This window comes from Coenobita brevimanus, chromosome 72, assembly GCF_032717465.1.
Source record: "Coenobita brevimanus isolate Jiangsu-jjx chromosome 72, ASM3271746v2, whole genome shotgun sequence".
In the NCBI taxonomy this organism is placed as follows: Eukaryota; Metazoa; Arthropoda; class Malacostraca; order Decapoda; family Coenobitidae; genus Coenobita; species Coenobita brevimanus.
In genome coordinates this window covers 6854795-6880615 of record NC_137025.1, presented here as the reverse complement: position 1 = coordinate 6880615, position 25821 = coordinate 6854795, and the positions used below count along the sequence as shown (strand labels likewise).

The following is a 25821-nucleotide window of genomic DNA, read 5'->3' as shown; positions in this document are numbered from 1 at the left end:
GGAGATGCGGCGGAGTTCCTTTCTCTCAGGCGGCCCGTGGGCAACTGAGGTGGGAACCAACCAGCGCGTTGGAAGGCCTCAGGCTACCGTGACGTCATGCTAGCGCCGCAAACTTCTGGCTCAATTTTTACTACCAAAAACGGGTGATTCTTTTTTGGCTATAAGTATTGCGCGCCTGGTCATAGGCGCTTGATACTTTTGACAAGCACTGTATTTTGTGATGTAGGCTGTGAATTCCGTGTTCTAGACCAGTGGTTCTCAATTTGGGCCATATGTCCCCCCTGGGAGTGATGCCATATTTCTATACACATGGAAAAAAAAACATGAAACTTCAAGGGACCAAAGTAAGTTTCTGAGGGGGGCACCCAAACTCACCTGCAAAGCATATGATCAACTTTTCATAACCCTCACATTTCATTCTCTGTGCTAATTTTGGGAGCATAAATACTGAATATCAGAATATACCTGTTAGGAGGCCTTATGTTGCTGCTACACATTTACATCACTAAGAATTTCCTCTGTTACTTAGAAATAAAGTTGTGATTATCAGAACTGTTAGTGCATACTGCTGTTAGTGTGTGTGTGCACACACACTTCTGTTATGTCCCGAGTGGTGATTTCACCAGAAGGGTCCTGCAGCGTGCATGCGGGGACAGGTCAGTTGGCAGTGTGAAGCCGGTGAGTGTGGTTGTTTCACATTCTAATACTGGTAGCAGAGTGTAGTTGGAACATAATGGCGTCGTCCTCAACTAAGTGGCCTCCAAAACTTGAAAATGATTCTGCCTATGAGGGTTGGAAGAAGGACATCGACATTTGGTGCGAACTGACGGACTTACCGAAAAAGGAAAAAGCTCTAGCCATTCACCTTTCATTGTCGGGAAGAGCGAGGGTGGCATCTTTAGAAATTGACACTGCTGATTTGAAACAAGATAATAGTGTTCATACCTTGTTGAACAAACTAGACAGTTTATTTCTCGTGGACAAAGGACATTGGCAGTTTGCATCTTTTCATGAATTCTACAACTTCAGAAGAGTCGGTGACATGAACATTCGTAAGTTCGTGGCAGAATTTGAGCATGTTTATTTCAAATTTACAAAGCAGGACATGGAACTGCCGAATTCTGTGATGGTTTTTATGCTTCTGGCTTTATGCAAACTTTCAGACAGTGGGCAACAACTACGTGATGTCTGCGATAACTGAGGTAACTTACGAAAATATGAAATCTGTCCTAAATCGTACTTTTGCTGGGGAAATGTGCAGGCAGGACTACGCATCGGTGTCTGCCAGTAAGGTGAAGAGTGAACCAGTCTTTTGGAGTGCAGAAGTCAGGGGCGAGGAGACGTTTTACATTACAGGTACTTGACGAGGAAGGACGATCTTTTGGGGTGGTGTAGTACGTGATCGAGGTCGTGGTGATGGCTGATATTCAACCATATCTGTTAGAATTTCCCAACGCTCATCCACCAACAGGAGGCAGAACCCGCTCAGGCCTGACGGAGAGGTATCAAGGTGTTTAGTATGTGATTCTTGATTTCACTGGGCACGTGACTGTTCGGATGCATACGAAAATAACGGCAGTCGTGAAGGAAATTCTGAAACTGCATCTGTCATTTATGGGCTATGTGGATGATGCCACTGGTAGAGGTAAATTACAAATGCAAGTAGGAGAATCTTAGGGATGTGCTGTTCTAGACACAGGGTGTTCTACAACTGTATGTGGAGTTGAATGGATCAATTGCTATCTGAGCTCAGTGATTATGAACATGAAGCTATACCAGAAGAATAGTCATCCTCAACGTTTACTTTTGCTGATGGCGTCACAGTTTCTTCCCTCAAACATGTTATTCTGCCCTGCTACATTGGATATGTGCTTGCAACCATTGTGACAGATGTTGTGAACTGCAATATTCCCTTGCTGCGGAGCAAACGTTCCATGAAAAAAGCAAAAATGTTGATTGACATTGAAAGTGACCAGGTCAAAATTTGTGGAACCATCATTAATTTGAAGTCCTCATCATCAGGCCATTATTTACTTCCAATTTCTTTATGACTAGGCCATGGAACAATCGCACTGGACGCGCTGGCATCTCTTGGGGGGATGTAGAAAAAACAGCTTCGAAGCTTCATAGGCAGTTTGGACACCCAACGTCAGCGAAACTAATCAAACTTATTACAGATGCTGGAATTAAAACTTCAGAACTGGAGCGGGCTATCAAGGCTGGATCTAATGCATGTACAGTCTGTTGTAGACTCAAGAATGCCAAGCCACGACCCGTAGTCAGTTTGCCCATGGAGTCTAAGTTTAATGAAGTCATAGCCATGGACTTGAAAGCTTGGAGAAGGCATTATTTCTTAGTCCTTGTTGATTTGGTGACCAAGCATTGCACTGCGATAGTAATCACGGACAAATGTGCGACCACCATTATCAAAGGAGTTTTTCGGACCTGGATCGTTGTGTTTGGGGCACCTGGAAAATTCTTACAGATAATGGCTGTGAATTCAACAATGCTGAAATGCGAGCACTGGGAGAGGCCTTCAATATAAAGATCATGATGACATCTGCAGAGAGTCCATGGAGCAATGGAGTAGGTGAGCGTCAAATTGCAGTCACTGGTGACACTGTTAGGAAGATAATGGCTGATAGCCAGTGTGACTTGGATGTGGCCTTGGCTTGGGCAGTTTCGTTTTCATTTTCGTTTTTAAAGGCTCCAACATGCTTGCATGTGTCGGCCTCGGTCACCTAATGGCGGCTCTCCACGCTGCACGATCCATTGCAGCCTCCCTGTTCAGTCCCTTAACCCTAAGGTCACACTTAATGACCTCGTCCCATGTCTTTCTCGGTCTACCCCTCACGACCCCACCCCCAATATTAACACTTCTCACCTTCCTCACCCAATTATCATCCCCCATCCTCTCCACATGTCCAAACCACCTCAATCTACCTCTCCTCATCACAACACCAATACACTCCAGTCCCATCCTACCTCTCAACTCTTCCATTGTAAACCCAGCCCCTCCAGGCCTTGGACGCAGGGATGCACTGCACATCCACCTAATCATTGTCAGTATTGGCAAGAAATGCTCTCACCAACTATGCAGGTTTTTCTCCTAACCAACTTGTTTTTGGTCAAAACCCTGGCCTGCCTAATGTGTATCCAAATGATCCTCCAGCCTTAGAACCTACTTCGCCATCGAAAATTGTGAAGGACAATTTGAACACTCTTCATTTAGCAAGACAAGAGTTTATAAAGACTGAATCAGGTGAACGTTTGGCTAGGGCTCTGCAGCACAACATACGTTTGAGTGACTTAAACAACATCCGATATGGAGATGAAGTCTTCTACAGAAGAAATGACAGTCATGAGTGGTACGGTCCTGCAACTGTAATAGGCAGAGATGAAAACAAATTCTGGTGAGACACGATGGTGTCTACGCGCGAGTGCACATGTTTCGTTTAGCACATGCTCCAGAGCAAAATACTACAGTTGGGGGAGTGTCGGCAGTGATGAGAAGAACAATGTAGTCCAAAAGAAGCCTAATGATGATTCTTCACAAGTGCTGAATGACTATCCACCAGATGATGAGTTGAAAAATGGTGAAATTCTGGTTGATCAGCCTCACACACTTTCTATTCTGGTTAATCAGCCTCCATAAGTTTCTATTGGTCAATGCATAAAGGGAATACATTCAGAAAGTGGTGTCTGGAAGGATTGTGAGTTGGGCGTGTAATGCCACTGGGAAGTACAAACCTGCTACAATTTGAAGAGGGACTCTGATGGCAACACAGATTGGGTGGATTTGCAAAATGATTCTGGCACATGGGAAGTTGCTGATGATGACACAGAAATGCTTGTTCTTTTCAATTCTGAGGATGTATTATGCGCCAAGGAAAACGAAATTACAAACTGGCAGAATAATGACGTGTATGGGGAAGTAGTGGATGTCGGACAGGATGCCATAACAGTTTGATGGGTTGTGATGGAAAAAATTAAAAATGGAAAGCTGATTGTTAAAGCCAATTTAGTCACCAAAGGATTTGAGGAAGACACAGTGGATCTCCGGAAAGACTCTCCTACTGATTGTTAAAGCCAATTTAGTCACCAAAGGATTTGAGGAAGACACAGTGGATCTCCGGAAAGACTCTCCTACATGCTCAAAAGAAGCTGTGCATTTGGCACTTTTTTTTGTCTCAACCAACCAATGGGACTGCCACACTATGGCCGTGAATGCTGCTTATCTGCAAGGTAACGACACTAAGTGAGTTGTTCATTTATGTCCTCTGCCTGAATATGCAAATGGTAAGCTGTGGAGACTAAAGAAAATGGTTTACGGCCTTTGTGATGCTGTTAGGCACTGGTACCTGCGCGTAAAAGATCAGTTGTTGAGTCTCGGAGCTAAAGTGTCATCAATGGATTCAGCGCTGTTCTCTTCGAGCAATAATGGCAAACTCAAAGGCACTGCATGCATTTATGCTGATGACTTTCTTTGAGCTGGTACACGTGAGTTCGAGCAGCAAGTGATAAACAGCTCGAGTCAAATATTCCTCATAGGCAGTTCAGAATAAAAAGCTTTCAAATACATTGGTCTAAATGTCATCTCCAACATCGATGGCAGCATAACGCTTGACCAATTCCAGTATGCTTCATCTTTGAAACCAGTTACACTGAGCAGACATCATGCAGCAGTGAAATCAGGAGAGCTGTCAGAGTCTGAGAAAACGGAGTACCGAGCTTTACTTAGGCAACTCAACTGGACTGCCACATACACTTGGCCAGATATTGCCTCTGATGTGTGTGAGTTGAGTGTAACTAGCAACCATGCTACCGTAGCGGATTTGCTTAGGCTCAACAAGGTGATCGCAAGGGTGAAAACTGACAACATGAAGCTATACATTCCAAGAATGGGGCCACTCAACGACTGCTAAACTGAGTGCTTTTTGGATGCCTCATATGCCAACCTTGTAGGGAATGGGTCTCAGGGAGGTTTTGTGATCTTCCTACGTGATGCTAGTGAGGCAAGATGCCCCATATTCTGGCAGACTAGAAAGATCAGGCGGGTCATCAAATCTACCTTATCTGCTGAAGTATTAGAGCTGCTTGAATGTGCTGAGACTGCTGTATATCTTGCCAACATATTATGTAAGGTCTCTGGATGAGGAAATTTCAAGATCAAGTGTTTCATCGACAACAAGAGTCTGGTGGATGCCCTTTACTCCTGTAGGAGCGTAGAAGACATAAGATAGCGCATTGATATGGCTGTATTACAAGACATGCTGGAGCGAGGGGAGACTGATGAAGTGTCTTGGGTGGATACATCACAACAACTGGCTGACTGTCTCATCAAGAAAAGTGCCTCGACCGAGTGGCTGCATGCAGCAGCCAGCCGGGACTAGAAGGATTTTAATACTTCAAGGGACATCACATATTTTTATGTGACCACAGACTGGGTCTTAATGGTACTTACACTAAAGTCTATGTATTAGATACATAGTATGTATCGGACACAAAAGTCTATGTATTGGATAAATAGTGTGTACTGGACGTCAATAGTCCATTCAGCTTCGTACTTGGATTCTTATGTCAAATTAAGAAGAGATGACAACAGCGTTAGTGCATACTGCTGTAAGTGTGTGTGCGTGCGCACACTTCTGTTACGTCCAGAGTGGTGACGTCACTGGAAGGGTCCTGTGGTGTGCAGGCAGGGCCCAGTCAGTTGGCGGTGTGAAGACGGTGAGTGCGGTTGTTTCGCATTCTAAGAATGATTTTTTGCGTGCAGACCTTATGCTGCTACTGTGCATTTAAGATCTTTACAGAATGTTTCCTGCTGCCAATTACCAGATTATCTTTTTGTCAGCAAAACTTAGGCTGCTGTTATACATTTTACATCCACTGTATAAGAATTTTCTTTGCTACTTTAAAAATAAAATGCTGTACAGTGATCCCTTCGTTACTGCACAATTGGTTATAGCTATTTTCATTATCACTGGAATATGAGAATTTGCACTCCCTCTGTCACTGCACATTTTAAGGATAAAAATCATCATTACCACACACTTGAGCGAGTTTCTGCTGACAATGATGTGCAGTACCTGTGGCTTCTGATGGCTCTAAGGGATGCAAAGATGAGACCTTACTTGAAGAGTCAATTCCTGGTGGTAACCACTAATTCTCCACCCTCTAGCCTCAGAAACCCTTACCTCAATCCCATCTCATGTCTCACTATGGTACTGTACATGTTTCTTCTTAACTGTGCCCTTTTCATCACTTTCTATTACCCTAACCATGCATATGTGTACTTCTGATACTTAACATAATAGCATGTAGGAATTTGGTGGGTATAAATTGTTGAAAAGAGAAAATTTGGATTTATGAGTGGGGATTAGAATAAATCCCTTTTGTTCTGGTGCTTTCATTACTGCACAATTTCATTTTCACAGACTAGCTACGGTACCAATTATGTACGACAACTGAGGGTTCACTGTACTGATCATTTATGTTTTTATTTTTTAAACAGATCTTATGCTGCTACTACACATTTATATCTTTACAGCATTTTGTTTGCTACATGGAAACAGGCATAAATTATACAAATATTTTGTGCTAGAAGACCTTATGCTGTTATTAGACATTTTGTATCTTTATAGCCTTTTGTATGCTACTACACAATTATGTCTCCACAGGATTTATAATATCTCTTACCTATTGGAAACACTCTATGTGATACAGCTGAAATTACTGGTAGTGAACAGAGCAGATGGTAAAGTATCATACAGTATTTACTTTTTTTATTAATAGTGGCTATGAAAGGGGCGCAGAGGTAAATGACACTCAGAAGGGAGCCATGAGAGAGAGAGAGAGAGAGAAACACTGCTCTACACAATGCACTTCATGGTAGAAAATAGCATGGTTTCAAATGTCCTAACCTGCAATATAGTACGTTTGACAGGACCGAACAGAATTTTCCCTCTCCAAATCGTAGTTATAAGACATCAAAATTGGTCCTAATCAGTGGGAACAGACATAACGCTTGCAGCGATAGTTTTAGCGCGTGTTGCATCAGCCAATGGCATATGGCTGTCACGTGTGTGCGCAGGGTGTCCTCACAGTCCACTGTGCGTTTTTGCCCCACGAGCCTACCCTCTCCCCACGCTCTGGCTGCACACGTGCTGTGTTATCTTTGCTCTTTTTTGTTGGCCACCTGGGGACCAGTAGGAGTCCTGCCCTCCCTCGGAACCCCACTCCCTCTCTCCCCAACAAGCCCACAACCTCTTCAATTCAAAGTAAGGAATCCTCCTGTGTTTGTATATAATGATGTCATTATTAAGTAAATGTCCTGGGAAAAAATCCCTGAAAATTGCCCGAAAAGGTGAATTTGGGACTGACTTGGGTACCATGAAACCCTTTAACATGTAAACATATGGCCCTGTAATGCTAAAATCACATAACGCGGGACCTTCTGGGGAAAATATTCGCACGTTATGTGAGAGCTCACTGTACTTCTACACCAGTTCTGGTACTCCTGGATGTATTCATGTACACTGCATGACCTCCCACTGGGAGTCAATCAGTGGTGCCATACTATCGAACACCACACCACAAAGCTCATGTACAGACAACAGTACAGTACTGTAGTGGATCTCCTGCTCCAAACACCCAGTCTAGACTAGAACTCTAGACTGAACATAACTATATATAGTACACACTATCAATTGCACTGTGCAAAATAAATAACCCAGATTACCCACCTCTCTTTCATTTGGCGAGTAAGAGGGGAAGAGTATGTCAGCATATCACATACAGTTAAGAAAAATTTTTATCGTTACAGCACTGGTTATTCAATACAGTACCTTTCTCCCATGAGTTCCTTCCCATTCATCTCATACACAGCATCATCTGCATCACGGTAGTCATCAAATTCCTGAAAAGTATTAGACAACAACTAACTCAGCAGTGACTTCATCACCAGGAGAACATTCTTCTTCTTCTTTTCTTAATTTCTTTCTTTCTTTTTTTTTTTTTTTTTTAAGCAAAAAGGAGAGAACCAGCACCAAAGCCTACAACATTAATCTACTCAACTTATTTACAGAATGATCAACTAAAACTTTTCAAGTACACAGATAACCTATCTTGTTTTACACTGTACTCACTAATTCCTATGCTCCCTTTGCATCTGATTCTCTCCCTTCTTTTAAATGGTTAGTGGCTACACCTCTACACGACTTACAAGGACATTACTTCCTCACCAATCAAAATCATGCTACCAAATATGTCTGGCACTGGAGGACTTGTACGGCATGTTTGCAAAAGAATTTATTACAATGTTGCTACTATAGTGCAGTAATTTTAAAATGTCTGAGGGCATCTTGCAGAATAGCACTTACCACGATCATTATGAGGTCCACTGTGTGTCCAGTATGGTCTACCTGGGCACAGCTCCATAATGTAATTTATAAACATCACATTCTGATGTGATAGGAAGTGTTATGAGGAACACACTGAGGTGGTTTGGCCATATGGAGAGGATGGACAGTGAAAGACTGACGAAGAGAGTGTATGAGAGTGAGGTGGAGGGGGAAGAGGGAGGGGGAGGCCGAGGATGAGATGGAGGGATGGGGTGGAGAGGTATATGAGAGAGGGGGGTGTGAGTTGGGAGAAAGGCAGTGAAATGGCGGGGGACGGGGCGACGTGGAGGCGATTTGTTTGTGGCCACCCCAAACGGGGTTGAGGCATATGGCAATAGATAGATAGATAGACATTCTGATGCAACATCACAATTGAGTGCGGCTACTAACAAGCAGAAATTCAAGTATTCTTCATATTATACAGTAGACCCTCACTATAATGGACCCCAATAAAAAGGATATCAGAATTAACCCCTTAACCGCGGGTGTCATTCCAGAATGACGGCGACAAAACTGGACCAAACCGCGGGTGGCATTCTGGAATGATCGTGAATATTTTGAACACCGCGCGTTTTCCCGGCGCGCAAATATTCTCACGCAAGAGTAGCTGTCGAGTTCTTTCACGCCAGCCATCCCACACCTCCCTCCTCCAACCCCGAGGGGACCCCCCCCACCCCTGCCCTGACCCGCGTCAGTCAGTATCTGTCCAGCTCTGCGTGATAATGGCGCTCCGTCCCGACTCATCGTCGCTCGCTTCCTCCTCTACAATGTTTAGTGCTAGTGTTCCCTCTACCTCTACACCGGTAAAGGAACTGCCGACGGCGAGGCAGAAGGGGTTGAGCACTCCTGAAATTAGAACTGAGCTGGACAAAACAGTAAGTACTACTCTTGATTGTGGCAGTGAAAGTGACACACTCACAGCAAGCAGTGATGATTTGGCAGTGATTGGTGGTGAACCATTTTCCATTGATAGTGACAGTGATGAAAGTGATCGTGTTGATTCCCCCCACCACCCCAACTTACTCTGGGAAAGGAAAGGCTCCTATGGGCAAATCTGGTATTGCACGTGGGAAGGGAGTGAAGCGCAGGCTCACGTCTCCCACACCAGGCCCTAGTACGCATTTCCCATCAATTTCCCGTTCCCCTAGCCCAATTGCCCTCACATCATCATCATCATCATCTGTCGTGCCCTCTCCTCAGTCTACATCATCTGAGGAGTACGAATTACCAAAGCCTGCAAAGCGAGGAAGGCAGGCCGTGCAGGCCGTGCAGGCAGGCCTAGAACAAAGGGGATGCGTGGCAGTTGGAGGGCAAAGCTGGGCGATAAGCGAGGTGATAAGCGGGGTAGAAAGGGTCAAGTTTCACCACGCACCAGGTCAGAAACCCCCCCGCCTGCCCCCCGCTCAGTTCCCTCACCCGCGCCACCCCCCACTCACCACCCCCGCACTACCCCCCCTCCCCGGTGCCACCAGCCACACCCACCACCCGCTTTCCACCAGCCACACCACCAGCCTCACCCATTGCCTCTACATCAGCTCCTTCTCACGGGAAACGAGTGAAATGCAACATGCCCCTGCCACTGAACCACGCACAGGGCAAGTTGATGCATTTGTTTGGACTGACGGTGGAGATTTCCAGCCACACAATCCACCGTTTGATATGACAAATGCTGGAATACAGCCTGCCTTCCCATGCAACGCAGGTGATGAGTTTGTTGATTACTTCCTGGCCTTCCTTGATGATGAAATTGTGCAGCATGTCAGCGATGAGACCAATAGGTATGCAACTCAGTGTGCAGCACAAGGGCTGGGACCTATTGGCTCGCCAAAGCAAGTGTCGTGGTTGCCTGTCGGGATCAGAGAGCTGTATGTTTTTTTTGCACTCATGTTTTTGATGGCCCATATAAAGAGACATGAGTTGGAGGAGTACTGGCTCGTGGATGACATAACTACTATCCCCATATTCGGGAAGTATATGTCACGGGATCGGTTCCGACAGCTGCTTGGATACCTGCACTTCGCTGATAATGACAACCCGTCCCAAACTGACCCTTTGTGGAAAGTGAGGGATTTCCTCAACAAGATTAGGGATCGATTTATGCGATTTTTCAGGCCTATGCAGAAAGTCGTCATAGACGAGTCCCTGGTATTGTTCAGAGGACGTCTCAAATTCAGGCAGTACATCCCCAGCAAACGCCACCGCTTTGGGATAAAGTTCTTTGTGCTGTGTGACTGTGAGACGGGGTATATAATGGATTTTGTCATTTACTCGGCTAGCACAATGGATGTGAACAGGAAAGACCCCCTTGGCTTCTCTGGTCTGCCGTTGTAAAGTGCTGATGGAGAGGTATTTTGGTGGTAATCATGTGCTGTACACAGACAATTATTACACAGCACCGAAACTCTCCAAATACCTTGCTGAACACGGCATTGGCACTGTTGGCACTGTGCGGAGCTATAGGAAAGAGTGGCCTAGTTTCCCGAAGCATCATCATCATCCAGGGGAGATGTTCACCTGAAGAAGTCAGAAAAGCTTCTGCGTATCAGGTGGCATGACAAGAAGGTTGTCAATATGATCAGCACCATCCACAAGGGGGAAATGAAGAGAACTGGGAAGGTCAGCTACAGGACGGGAGAGCCAATCATGAAGCCTGATGCCGTCATTGATTATAATGTAAATATGAGACTCGTTGATAAGTCTGATATGATGATTGGCGAAATAGACTGTCTCAGGAGAAACACCCGATGGTACAGGAAGGCTTGCCTGCACATGCTCGATATGTGCATGCTCAATGCCTTCATTCTTTACAAGACACAAGTCGGGGCATAAGGCAACCATCACTGAGACAGTTTTCCAAGACTGTCGTTCAGCAGCTACTTGAACGATTTGGTCAGGTGACGGCATTGATCCCGAGGCGACACTCTGACACACAACCTGACCGTCTTGAGTGCCGCAATTACATGAGCCGGCACCAGCTTGTGAAATTGCCTCCTAAAGCAGGCGGCAGGTTGTCACAGGGCCGCTGCAGAGTATGTTCAACCACCACACGAAGGCCTACGACGAGAAAAATGAGCACACACCAGTGCCTTGAATGCCAAGTCGCTCTATGTGTAACTCCGTGCTTTGCCGAGTACCACTCTCTGAGTAAATACTGAAAGTGACAGTGATATATAGTGATGCGACAGTGACGTGCTTTGCCAATAATTGTATAATGGATAATGTAGTAATAAGGGATATTTTGCCTAGAAAATAAAGGAAATATTGGCCAGTATAATAAGTGATATTGTAATAAGAGAATCTGCGGCACTTGTGGAATTCTGCGGCACTTATGTAATTCTGTGATGCGCCAGTGACGCAATATAGTAATAAGTGCATTGTAAATATAATGTACACTGCCCATATTATATGTAAAATAATATTAGAAGTCAGAAATAATGAAAAGATCGCAGGAAACGTCAGTGAGCGGGTGCCGCCGCAGTGAAGTGAAAGCGCAGCCGCAGTGAAGAGCGGGCGCAGCCGCAGGGAAGTGCCTTTTACCTACCTCAGTGAACACAGAGTGGGTGTTTATCGTATGTACAGTGTTCATATATGTTTATATTACTATTATGAGAGAGTGGTTGGCATTTGGTACTGGTGTGTGGGGCGTAAAATAGTTATTTCACACCCCTCACTTCTAACGGCTCTCCCGTCCTGTGAAAGTCAACGAAGTCATGAAACCTACATCAATGGAAAGCTGAAGGTTTGTACTTTCTAATGGTACCTTATTTTTTTCTCTAGCTTTATTCTGTGCAGAGTTATTAAGGTTTAAAGGTTTGTTTACATTTGGCTGAAACCCCCGCGGGAGAGGACAGTCAGACCAAAACAATACCCGCGGTTAAGGGGTTAATGGACACTACGAAGCCCACCAAATTTTGCCAGCTATAACGAACATTGTTTGTTAAATGGGGCACAATGAGTTGCAATACACATATTTTCCTACCGTTTTTACTCCAACCTGGCCTGAAACTGCCCTCTACCCATCAAGACTGCTATAATAATACTGTACTAGTCATGAAGGAGTGCTATGTTATGGATATGAAATAAGCTGCAGAAGGGCAAAATTATGGGCCAGGTTGGTGTAAAGTGGATGTAATTTACTGTTTACATTTTTAGTATTAGAATATGCTATCATACTCATCTATTTTCAAACGTACTTGAAATCCTACCTCAGGGGGGACCCTCAGATATAGCTAACGGACTATCAGCTTTCACGGACCTGGCATTCCCCTAATTAGTCCATTATAGCAAGGGCCTACTGTATATCAGTCAACAATTTTTATTTAGCACAGCATAAACTAACATGCACTGGTTCTGCTCTATCATAAGGGCTGTCCCCAACTTACAAAAATAGCTTGTTCATGAAGGTTTTTCACAAGTCATTTTTTTTTCCATCTCTCATTCTTATTCTCTCTCTCTTCTCTCCAACCCAACCCTAATCCCATAATTACTAAGGACACAAAGTTCTTTCCCTCTATCCCGTCTCCTTCCCACTCCATACCTACTTCTGTACTATCCCCCCCCCTCTCTCTCTCTCTCTCTCTCCAACCCAATCCCATAATTACTAAGGACACAAAGTTCTTTCCCTTCATCCCATCGCCTTTATACTCCATACCTACTTCCATACTATCCTCTCTCTCTCTCATTCTTATTCTCTCCCCCCTCTCTATCTCTCCTCTCCAACCCAACCCTAATCCCATGATTACTGAGGACGCACAGTTATCTTTCTCTATCCCGTCTCTTTTCTACTCCGTACCTAAGGTACTTCTGTGCTATCCTCTCTCTCTCTCTCTCCAACCCAACCCTAATCCCACAATTACTGAGGACACAAAGTTCTTTCCCTCTACCCCATCTCCTTTCTACTCCATACCTACTTCTGTGCTATCCTCTCTCTCTCTCTCTCTCTCTCTCTCTCACCCAGATTAAAGACCATTAGTGTCTCCACTCCTTCACTTATCACCTACCTTTCCCTGAACTGCAATTATCACCTCACCTCCTTGTCAGTGTCATCATCTGACCCCATCCTTCCTTGCTATGACTGACCTGCCACACACACACACACACAATTTTTTTTTGTATCTGTGGATTTTTCATAAGTTGATCCTTGGTAAGTATGGGTCTGACTGTACTGCTAGTTTTGAAAAAGTTAACCTAGAACTCACCACAAAAGCAAAGCCATTCTTGATGACAATGTCTCTGAGTCTACCATATCCTCTGAAGAACCTCTCCAGGTCCCTCTCACCTACTCGGTAGCTCAGTCCACCCACATATACACGTGTCCCAACCATCCTGGAAAATGAAATGTTTAGTTTCTAAGTTGCACTACGGTACTGGTTTATCTTGTTCATCGTGCAAAACAATACCATAATCAATCAAATTTGTGATCATGCTCAGCTCACCGTAATCTCTTCTATCCATAAGCTCTCTCCTAACTGAATAAAACTAACTGCCAGCAGCCACAATAAATGACAACCAAAAACATGGGACTAATAAGTTTGAATTAGCTAACTACTGTACTTTCCCTTTACATAGTTCTCCTTATAGCCAATCTCTTTTTTAATGGCACTTCTGGTGATCTTCAAAACATGCTGCACCTGTATCTATATCAGTCCATATCACACCCACTGCATGACTGGACCTTCTCCAAGTGACAGCAAGAGCCTGAATTAACCATGCCCCATCCTTGTGAAGTATGACTGGGGAAGAGGTGTCTACAGGAAGGGTGATGCACATGGAAATTAGTGTTGTAATGGCTATGTTTGAGTACTGTGATGCACATGGAAATCAGTGTTGTAATGGCTATGTTTGCATATTAAGTATGTATTGGTCATCAGTATAACTGACAGATGGAGTGCAAACAAATGCAAGTACAGATATACCTCGATATACGATACCCCGTGATGCAATACCCCAGCTTAACGATGGGGGTAGAAATACCGCCATTCCCCGCCAAACGATGGCCAAACCTCAGTTTAATGATGGGTTTTGATTTTTTAAAACTGATTTTGATGATATTTTAGACTAAAATTGTGTTCAGGTTGATTCATAAACTGTTTTTAAACTTAGATTTATGTATTTTAGCCAAAGATGGAGTGAATATCGTCATTTTTGGGTACAGTGTACTAAGCTTGATTTTTTCCAGACTTATATTTGACGATTCTCAGATTTTATTTGTTGGTTTTAGTGAGTTATTTACAAATGTTACACTTAGATTAGCTTCTTTTACAGCTGTTAGGCCATTCAAATTGGCTTTAAGCTTGTTTTTGGACTCATCTGGGTGGGTTTAAAGCTTGGTTGGGGAAGTAACCCAAGGCTCAAAAATGCATCCCCATACTTTGCATGTTAAACATACCCTGTGATATGATATCCCCCCAACGATGGGTTTTTATTTAACCAACTGCATCATTAAACCAGGGTATACCTGTACAGTACAGGTACAGTATGGGAAAGACCAGACTATACCTCATACCAATTAATCAGGCCAGGCATGTATGGCAACACTGTTCCGGCCGAGATTCTGATTGGCTGGAGGTGTTTGTTCGATTTCGTTGTTGCTAAAACTGATAGTCTTTTTATTATTAGATGTGATACTGAGTTTGTTGACAATACATCCGTCAAAAGCAATAAGAATTCCGTTATCGCTTATGAGTTTTCTTCACTCAGAAGACTCATAAGCGATACTGAGAGCCGTCATCAATCCACTGTGTTATCCCCCTCATACAATTTTGCTATTACTTCTATTATTTGTGGACATATCCTGTAATTTTTCAGTACCTCTGTCATCTTACCTCTTTTGATGCTATCAAACGCTTTAGCATAATCTTTCAATATCACGACTAATGGTTTCCTCATTTCGATTGGTTTCTCTATACAGTACCTTATGATGAAAATATTATTTTCTACCCTTCCTCCATTTGTAAAACCTGCCTGAGTATCTTTTCCCCACTCATTTCTCTCAATTTGCTCTTCAGTACTCATTCTTATTACAGCCATTATTAGTTTATACTGTACCGGTATATTTGTTAGTGCTATAGGTCTAAATTTGTTAACTTGAGGTTTTCTTGTGTTAGGTATCATTACTGTATTAGATTCCTTCCAACCTTCTGGTATATTCCCTGTCCGTATTACTTCTTTTAACAATTTCACCAACAATTGCAGCAATATGTCACTCTAGGAATACTTTAAATAACTCGGGTTTTATTTCGTCTGGTCCTGCGGTTTTCTTAGCTTTCATCTTTTTTAGACATTTCTGTACTCTTCCTACATTTATTACTTCATCTTCCATGTGTTTAATTTTATTCTTCACTTTTAGTGCCATATCTAAATGTTCTCTTATTTCATTAGGACATATATCAAAATAGTTTGTATCACTCTCCTCTAACTCTTCCTCCTTTGAATTCTCTCCTTGATTGCCCTCTAGTCTCATCTTTATATTTTCTCTCCCTCCCATACCTTCTATACTGTCTGTACTCCAAACCTCATTTATCTCATTAACATCCATCTGTCTATCTATTGCCAGACACCATAATCCCGTAAGGGGTGGCCATTTGACTTTGAGTTATTTGTTTTACGGGGAAGGGCACTAACCCTTGACCAACCCACTTGTTGACACGTAAGGAGCACGTATGGTTTGGTTATATGGTTACCACCCAGCGTTGTAAATGGTTTCTTGGCTTACAGGAAACCATTTGGCTTGTCACTCAATGTAATGCCACCTGTAAAGGAAAGAAAAGCAATAAGAAGTGACAGGAAAGATGGGAGAAATAGGAAGAGAGGAGGGCAAGCACAGAAAAAGAATGATAAAGGCTAAGGGAGAAGTAGGCAGCACTACAACAAGTGAGTGGCTGATGGTCGCCACCACCTACCGGTACACATGCTCTCCATAAATTTTACCCCAAAATTTCATAACTTCCCCTTTTATATTTTCCTTACTTATTTTATTTCCATTTTCCCTGTACACACCATCCATACAACTGCTTTATTCTTTTCCCCATTCTCCTTTCAGCATTTTTATGTACTTCCATGTATTTTTCCCATTACTTTGATCTATCAGCAGCATTCATTGCATAGATATTCAGGTATAGTGCCAGGTGCATGTGCATGCCCACATCTTCATCTTCTTTCAGTAACAGCAGTATTAATTCTATCAGGTTTCTGGGCCAGGTACATTATGTCTGTGTTAGAGTCAGCCACTCTCACGCTGACCCGCATCTTCGCGGAGCTTTGATACCCCTGTGTAAATGCACTTTACATGATAGAATGTTGGTTTTGGTGCCATTTTAAAGCTGAATAGTTGTACTTTATTGTATTTTGTTAAAAAAAGGACAATAGATAAAATAAAATGTCAGAATGACGAGTTGAAGTTAGGCAAAAACCAAAAATTCCTTGCCGTAGAAAAATATTCGGCAAAGAAGGAAATAATAAAGATATGTAAATATGGTTTAAATCATGCAAAACTACAATAAATTACCTTTACAATGATATATAGATTATGGTAATTTTTGCATTTTATTGTGCGGTAAAGCAAAAGGAAAGAAATGCAAAATTTTATTTTAGTCGGCCTCATATTCGCTTTGCAATCTTTTTCTCTGATCGGTCAGCGTAAATACACTTTTTATGATAGGATGCTGGTTGTGGTGTTATTTTGAAGCTGAATAACTGTACTTTATCTTAATACCGTATGTTCAAAAAAGGAAAACAAAGAAAATAAAAAGTCAAAGTGACGAGTTGAAGTTAGGCAGAAACCAAAAATTTTATACCTTGCTGTAGAAAACTATTCACCAAGAATAAAGTGATAAAGAAACAAAGCCATGAGTCAGACCAGCTGTCCAGTACCCGCCACACATAGAGCAACCATTCCGTGACATCACACTCGAGTTTCTTCGTTATGACACGTAAAAGCAAATTATGGTGAATGTTTTACAAAAGTTTCTTAAAATGATGATTAAAAGTGTCATCAGAATCTCTGAGGTTGGATTTGAAATGACGATCAAAATCGTCATCGGAATCTCAAAGGGTTAAGATGTAAAGTTGGTGTAGACTGTGGGCACTTATGGTAGAAGAAGAAGAAGAAAGGATTTGTAAAGCTGAGGGCTACAAAACTTACCAAAGACTAGTTATCACAAAGAAAGTCAAAATAAATATCCAACTACAGGTCTCCCTCGTTTTACGTTATCGTTTTACGATATTTCGCATTTACGATCCTTCTTCTTTAGTACCAAGTGTTCATTTTATGATTGAGCTCCCTCACATTTACGATTGGGCATGTGGAAATCCTGCACTCACAGGCAGATCAGCTGAGAGATGTGTGGCATACCTGCCCCACCCACACAGTTTCCCGCACTTTTGCCAGTCTCACCCGCGTGCATGTTCAGTATACAACCTCTGTGCATCTGTGTGCATCAGTGCCCATGATATTACTATTTCTCCTGTTCTTCATATTTTGCACCCCTAGTGCCACCACCGTGATGTCTTGTAGACCCCCTGCAACATCTGGTGCTGGTGATATGAAGCCAAAGAAAGCAAGAACGTCCTTAACCCTGGAGTCTAAGCTTAATATTGTGAAGCAGCACGAAGCAGGTGAGGGGGCAAACTCCATTGCTCGTTCCATGAGTCTTGCACAGTCGACTGTATCGACTGTTATAAAGCATGCTGTCAACATTAAGAAGCTGGGGAGACAAGCATGACTCTACAATACATAAAACATCATCATTATTATTGCATATTAGATCACTTGTATGGGTCTTGGGTTCCTTATACACGAGTCCAGGAACGCATCCCTATTTATCTCATTAAACCTTAATTTTGCTTTACGATATTTCGGTTTACGATTGCCTTTCTAGGAACGCATACCAATCGTAAAATGAGGGAGACCTGTACTGTATTTTAGAAATGCATAGATATACTGTATTGCACATAAAGGACTGGAATTCATAAACCGTGGGAAGACGTTGTAGAAATCAGTTTTTGTGGCTCATAATTTTTTTTCAACACAAATCATCAAATTACACTGGTCTACAGTCAAAATGCTTCTGAAATGAAAGCAGTCTTCTTTGACTGATTTTGGGTCACTGAAAACGAAGTTGCTGCTGAAAAATCTTCATTGGCTCTAGTTTTCAAGATATCACTGAATATAATAAAAAGCTTGAATATTTAGTCAGGCTACAAGGGGGATTTAGGAAGGGAAAAGGGTGTGTAGATCAGATATTTGTTCTAAGATGTTTAGTGGAGAAGTATCTAGAGAAGGGAAAGAAAGTCTATGCTGCCTTCATGGACTTGGAGAAAGCATATGACAGAATAGATAGGCAAGGTATGTGGAAGGTGTTAAGAATATATGGAGTGGATGGGAAATTGTTGAATGTTGTGAAGAGTATGTACGAAGAAGCTAGGGCTATGGTGCGAGTGGATGGTGAGCTGAGTGAGTTCTTTGATCTCAATGTGAAACTGAAACAGGGTTATGTGATGTCTCCATGGCTGTTTAATATATACATGGATGGGGTTGCAAAGTAGGTGCAGGGTAGGCCAGTGGATGTGGGGATGGCTCTAATGGATGAGGGTGAGATTTGGAAGATTCCAGTGTTGCTGTTTGCTGCTGATACAGTATTGTTCAGTGAAGATGAATGGGAGTTGCAAGGTTTGGTGAATGAATTTGGGACAGTGTGTAGGAGGAGGAAGCTGAAAGTTAATGTAAACAAAAGTAAAGTCATGGTGTTTGAGAGGAATGGAGTCACAGAATGTGCAGTGAGGTTGGATGGTGAGGATATGGAGAGTGAGTGCATTCACTTTGGGGGACGAAGTGCGTGAAAGGGTACAGCAGGGAAGGAAGGTTGTTGGTTCACTGAAAGCAGTGATGAGAAATAACTATGGAAGTTAAGAAGTCACTGCATGATAGTATTGTGATCCCTCCTCTGACGTATGGAAGCGAGGCGTGGACCTTGCAAGAGGAGAACAGGTCAAGAGTGACAGCAGTGGAGATGAGTTATTTACTTGAGAGGAGCATGTGGAGTGACATGGAGGGACAGGTTGACGAATGAAGAAGTGAAGGAACGTTGTGGGGTGGATGTGGATGTGGTTGAGAAAATTAGGAGAAATACACTGAGGTGGCTTGGACATGTGGAGAGAATGGAGAATGAAAGACTGACTAAGAGGGTGTATGTAGGTGAGGTGGAGGGAGGAGTAGGCCGAGGATGAGGTGGAGGGATGGAGTTGAGAGGTATATGAGGGAGGGAGGGATGAGTTGGGGGGAGGGTAGTCAAATGGTGGGTGACAGAGCGACTTGGAGGCGTTTTGTCTGCGGCCACCCTTTGCGGGATTAGGGCGTCGGGCTATAGATAGATAGATATTGTATAAGGACTACGAGAGAATGAGCTCAATTTCAAACAAGAACGTGTGATGTGAATTACTGATATAATCAAAAGACAATGTCTGATACTGAATCACCTATAAAATCACCTAAGTCACATGCAAAATCATATTACAGTAGAAGTCCAATATTTCGGCATCTATGGGACCAGGCAAGTGCCGAAATAGCAAAATTGCCGAATTATCGAAAACCCTACCCACTCAGTACCTTATATGTTTCGGTGAACACTATCATCATTACTCATATCATTACAAATGTGTTTGGAGAGAGTACTGTATACTGTTTGATACTGTACAATACTGTAATGAATACAGTACTATACATGAATATGAAAAATAAAGAAATTAGTGAACATACTGTATATAAATGTAATGGTACAGTAGGCCTACAAGTTCACATGCACTTACCTAAACTTATAGTACTGTAGGTTCCTTATTTACATATGTACAATATGTACATATGTACAATAGTCAACATCTTATGTGTACGCTTCTTGCTAACACCAGTTAACTTTCCACACGTGGAGGCCAGTTTCAAAGCATGCAGAAGATGTTTATACTGTTCACAACACACGGCTGGTCCACTCAGGTGTTACAAAGCTCCTGTCTGATGTTACGGTGCTTACAGCACACTCGAATAGTAATTTCAGAGGTATTTCGGTACGAAGTTCACAAAGCACACAGAAGAATCAAGAGAAGTCGGCAGCAGCACGGCAACAACTCGGAAGAATGGAGGAAGAATGGCGAAACAGATTCTCTTTCCCATACTAGACTCACTACATGTTTGTCCTCTCTTTATGCTGTAGGAGAAAGAGCTAGCCTCTGAGCTTCATGGCAGTGGTAGACTCGTTCCATCACTTTCACTATCTCACTCACTAAGGCGGGTAAAGGCGGGTAGCTAGCTGGCGAGCCTCATGGAGAATTTCAAGACTGACGAAAAAAATCGGAGAATCTGCCGAACGATCGGAGATTTTCGTAAATGGGACTATTTCTCAAAACTGCCGAAATGTCAGATTTGCCGGGGCATTGGATGCCGAAATTTTGGACTTTTACTGTAGTCACCTATAAACAAGCCACTAGTCACTAATAAAAACGTGTGTTCTGTGTTTGCAGCTTTGATGGAAATGCCTCATACCTGTGTGAACAATGTTGACAACTTCTGCTATGTTTTTGGTGAGGTTACTTTTGTTTCACAAAAGCGCAAAATAACCACTACCGGTATATCAGGAAGGCCTACCACCTCTATTTTGGCTGCAAAATCGGCAATCAGGATAAGATCTGGGCTTGGGCCCTGCACATTTGCTGCAACACCTATGCCACAAAGCGCTGTCAGTGGCTGAATGGGAAGAAGAAATCCTTGCCGTTTGCAGTGCCAATGGTCTGGAGGGAACCAACAGATCACATCAGCAATTGTTACTTTTCCATGGTGCTTCCACGTGCAGGTGTGTCAATTAAAAAGAAGTGGACTGTGCAGTGTCCCAACATTCCATCTGTCATACGACCAGTACCCCATGGAGATGCACTGCCAATTCCTGTGGCTCCAGAAGCGTTCACACTGGAGTCAGATGAGGAAGAGGAAAATGTTGAAAGCTGCATTCTTAAGCATCCTACATCACATGACCCAGCTTTTCCTCCACAAGTTCCTTTTGAGCCACAGCTCATAATGCAGACCTGACTCAACGATCTTGTCAGAGATTTAGAATTGCCTAAGAATAAGGCAATTGGGTCGAGGCTACAGCAGTGGAATCTACTGGTGAGTGATGTTTGGATTTCCACGTTTCATGACCACCAAAGAGACCTCGTGTGATTCTTCTTTATGGAAAGAGAACTTGTGGCCTGCAAGGACACCAGTGGATTGATGACGGCTCTCAGTATCGCTTATGAGTCTTCTGAGTGGAGGCTGTTCATCAACTCATCAAAGACCAGCCTCAGAGCAGTTTTGCTACATAATGGAAACACACTGCCTTCAATTCCAGTTGGTCATGCAGCACATATGAAGGAAACCTAAGACAATGTGGAGCATCTCCTGAGTTTCATAAACTACAACTCACATCAGTGGCAGCTCTGCTGTAATTTGAAGATTGTTACTCTCTTGCTAGGTCTACATGCCAGAAACACCAAGCACTGCTGCTCTGTCTTTCTGAATGGAACAATCAAGCACGAGATTCGCACTACATCAAGCGAGACTGGCTGCTTTGACAGTCGTTGGAACCAGGGCAGAAAAATGTTCAGCATCCCCCACTGGTTGACCTAGGGAAGATTCTCTTGCCACCCTTACACATCAAGCTGGGCCTGATGAAGAACATTGTTAAGGCAATGGACAAGACTAGTCCAGCCTTCAAGTACCTCCTTGAAAAGTTCCAGAGGCTAAGTGAAGCAAAGATTTTTTTTTTTTTTTTTTTTTTTTTAAATAACAGCAGAGGAAGGAAAGACAAATGAAAAAAAAAGATAATCTTTACACCAGATTACTGGCATCCTCCATTCATAAAAAATCTGTAATAGTAAGCAGAAGGATTAGTTGTAAGGAAGAGGTCAAGTATGTTGGAGCTTTCTCCAAGGCGGTCTGGGATACGGGTAGGGTGCTGTACAAGCTGCTCTAGGTCATTAAGGATAGAAAACATGTAGGCTTGTTCACCAGGTGGATCAGTGAAAGGAGAAGAGAGCCAAAGGTTGTGGTGAACATTGAAATCTCCTAAAATGGAAATTTCAGAGAAAGGAGAAATGGATAGAATGTGTTCCATCGTAGAAGTAAGATAGTTGAAGAAATTTTTATAGTCAGTAGAATTACAGGATAAGTAAACAGCGCAGATATATTTAGTCAGAGAATGACAGGAAAGCCAAAGCCAGAGTGTAGAGAATTCAGAAGAATCGAGTTCAGGAACATGAGAGCAAGATAAGTCGTTGCGTATATATACACAACAGCCACCTTTGGCTTTGAAATGAGTATAGAGAAAGTAGGAGGATACAGAAAAGGGTTTGCTGTCAGTTGCCTCAGACAGCTGAGTCTCAGTTAGAAAAAGAAGGTGAGGTTTAGAGGAGGAAAGGTGGTGCTCAACAGAGCAAAGTTAGAAGAAAGGCCGCGAATGTTGCTAGGATTGTAACTAGCGGAATAAGACAGGGGTATAGGGGGTCCTGTGGTACAGCGGTAGAGTGTGCATTTCGTACACGGGTGGACCAGGGTTTGCGCCCCGCCAGGGTAATAAACTTTGGGAGTGTTCACCCGGCCACGTACAGCATTAGCGGACACCAGGGGTGCTGTGGTTGAACCAGTGTCGCTTACTGTAAAGTATGCTTGCACCCAGTCGGCTTGTGCGGGCCGATTACACTTGGTTCACAGACTACACACACATTCAAAGCCACTCCAACACTACAATTACACTAACAAGCACTTCTCACCCTACATACAATCTCTACTAGACAGCCTAAGCCACTTGGTAGAGATACATTGGCTGTATCGTCCCGACTTCAGTCGGGATAGGCCAGTCCTGCAGTGGATACTCAAACGGCTGATGATGATGATGATGATGATAGGGGGTCCACTACATTGTTTAAATTAGTAACCTATAGAATAATGTAGAAACTAGAAGAATTAGTTATAGGCTATAAGGATGATGTACACAAAATCACATCCCTTTTTTTCGCTGATGATGGTATGTTGTTGGAACAGTGTGTGGAAGATCCAGAGAGAGTTATAGAGGCAGTAATAAATGTAAGTAGAGAGTGCGGATTAGAAATAAATAGACAGAAGAGTAAAATAATAGTATTTAATAAAATGGAAAAGCTGCGGGAAATTGCGTGAATAATGGTCACTAATAAAATAAAGTATCTGGGAATTATGATAAATGATAGTAAACATCGTTTCAAGGTACAGAAAGAACAAATGATTGAGAAAGCAATAAGATTAGCGACCATACCAAGAGGATGAAGACTCAATAGTAGGAAATCTGCTCTTCAACAGCAGCACATTAGAAGAAAGTAAATCAGTATTATTTAAATTTTGGCAGATAAGAACCAAAAAAACTGAAAGCGCTAGACAAGTTTCAAAAAGACCCAGACTGTAAGAAGATACATTAGGGGGTGCCGTTGTAAAGGCATTACCCCCGACATTCAACTGAACTGAACTGAAGTGATAGATAGATGATGAATTTCTGCAGCAGTAACATTCAGAATGAATACGACAGCAGCATAACAACCACTTAACAGCAAACATCGGTGCATGAACTGGGATACTATGTTTGATGGATTTATTCAATAATCTGTAAATTATTGCACAAGTGGTGAACCATTAAGCGGTGAATAAAAGAGTAGCAGTCAATTACATGCAAAACAAATCCTCATAAACAGTGAAACTGTTATCCATAAACACACATAGGCCTAAAGTGCAGCCATTAAGAGGCAGTGAATCAGCTTGCACCAAAACCTCTGAATTCTGATGACATGACCAACCATGAGGAAAAAAATTCTATGGAACACAGTGCACACACCCCTTCTTGTCCGAAGTCCCCTAGAAAGCTGACTTTGACATTTTTTCATTAACTGAGGAACTTCTATGTTGTACACCATGAGCTTTGCAATGAAGAGCCACCTGGCAAAGAATAGGATCAAAGTATTATCCATGCACATTCAATGAACAGCAAATTCTGGCAATAAGGTACACAAGGGCAAGAACGCTTGGGAATGCTTGTGTCATGCTCATTCTTCACAAATAAGATCAGCGTACAGACTGATGGTTAATAGCTGGCTTCATTCATGCAAGTTCATCTTTTTACTAAATGAGAGGTTAAAAGTTACAAGAGAGGAAAACAAAAGTAGATGGCATCAGACATACACTGCATCTTTACCTCTAAATGCTCTCTCCAGTAGTGCAAAGGTTATGTTATTTACATTTTGCTAAATTAATCATACTGGGGATAACACTAACTGGCAACACCATTACACCACGGTACTGGTAAACATTGACTTGATGATCATGAAACAACGCATAACCCAACTAAAGAATGGACCAATCAAGATGCTAGGGCTCTAAGGTGGTGAGTTCGATTCTGATACCTTACGAAAGGTAGATAAAGTCTGAGAAAACGTCAATGTTAATGCAGTGTGTGGGCGTCACTACACATATCAAGTGCCTAGTGTTAACTTTGAAAGACTCGTTTTATGAGTGACAAATTCTAAGATGTAAGCCACTTATTCAATACAGACTGCAATAAATTACCAGATGCATCAGTGTATTTAGACTAACACTTTTTTCAGCAATAACCTATCAAAATTCCTGTACGAAGTGGGAGTTTCTGCTAGACATAGGTGTCATTATATTTTGAAGCAGCAGATCAACCATCTTTAAGCTTACCTGAGAGATCTAGCTAAACAATTGACAGAAGACAAACTAGACTGAAGATTCGCGAATAAAGTCTGTTTTGCTTGCACTGGGACAAGTTCTAACAAAAAAAAAAAAAAAAAATCCGTATCATGTAAGATAAACATGGAGCAATGTGATTAAAATGTCCTAGAGCGTTGAAGTTACACTAAGTTGCTATCGATTTATTATGAAAGTAACTCTGGGGGGAGACGCTGCAGTTTTATATTACAATAATAATGGCAGTGTATTGGTCTCACTTCACCGATTTATTATTTATATAGAGATGAAAGTTATCTGCTAGCTTGTGAGCCTATTATAGTCTTGTTCCAAAATGTTCTTAGCAGAGTTCATTAATAATCGAGATTAAATAGTGCTAAGTTTTCTTTCTTTAGTTTTCTTAATAAATACTTGATATAAATTTCTATTATAAAGGTAGTTCTTAAACAGGCTAAGGGAAATTTGACATAAGCGCAAGGACGAGAGTCACTTGATAATGGCGGCGCACATGATCATGGCGAATAAAGATTTTCTACCGTTTTCTCATTCCCGGTCGCTGTGTTCACACTCGTGGCCTGAAGATGCTTTGCCGCTGACCCACTGTTAGTGCTTCTTGTGTCTAGTTTAGCATATACATACACTTGTGGGTGTACAGCACTGGCCTGTGAT

The 25821-nt window shown here is 42.5% G+C and overlaps 1 protein-coding gene across 1 annotated transcript in view; it reads right to left on the bottom strand.

Moving 5' to 3' along the window:
• The window catches only part of LOC145407015 (serine-arginine protein 55-like), a 70485-nt gene extending 45564 nt beyond the window's left edge, over positions 1–24921 (bottom strand). Inside the window, exons 1-3 of the mRNA XM_080278031.1 lie at positions 24849–24921; positions 13601–13727; positions 7848–7918 (exon numbers count right to left, since the gene is read on the bottom strand). Of these exons, the coding sequence (XP_080134157.1) occupies positions 7848–7918; positions 13601–13726 (197 nt within the window). The 5' untranslated portion in view covers position 13727; positions 24849–24921. The remainder of the gene's footprint in view (positions 1–7847; positions 7919–13600; positions 13728–24848) is intronic.
• Positions 24922–25821: the final 900 nt, after the last annotated feature.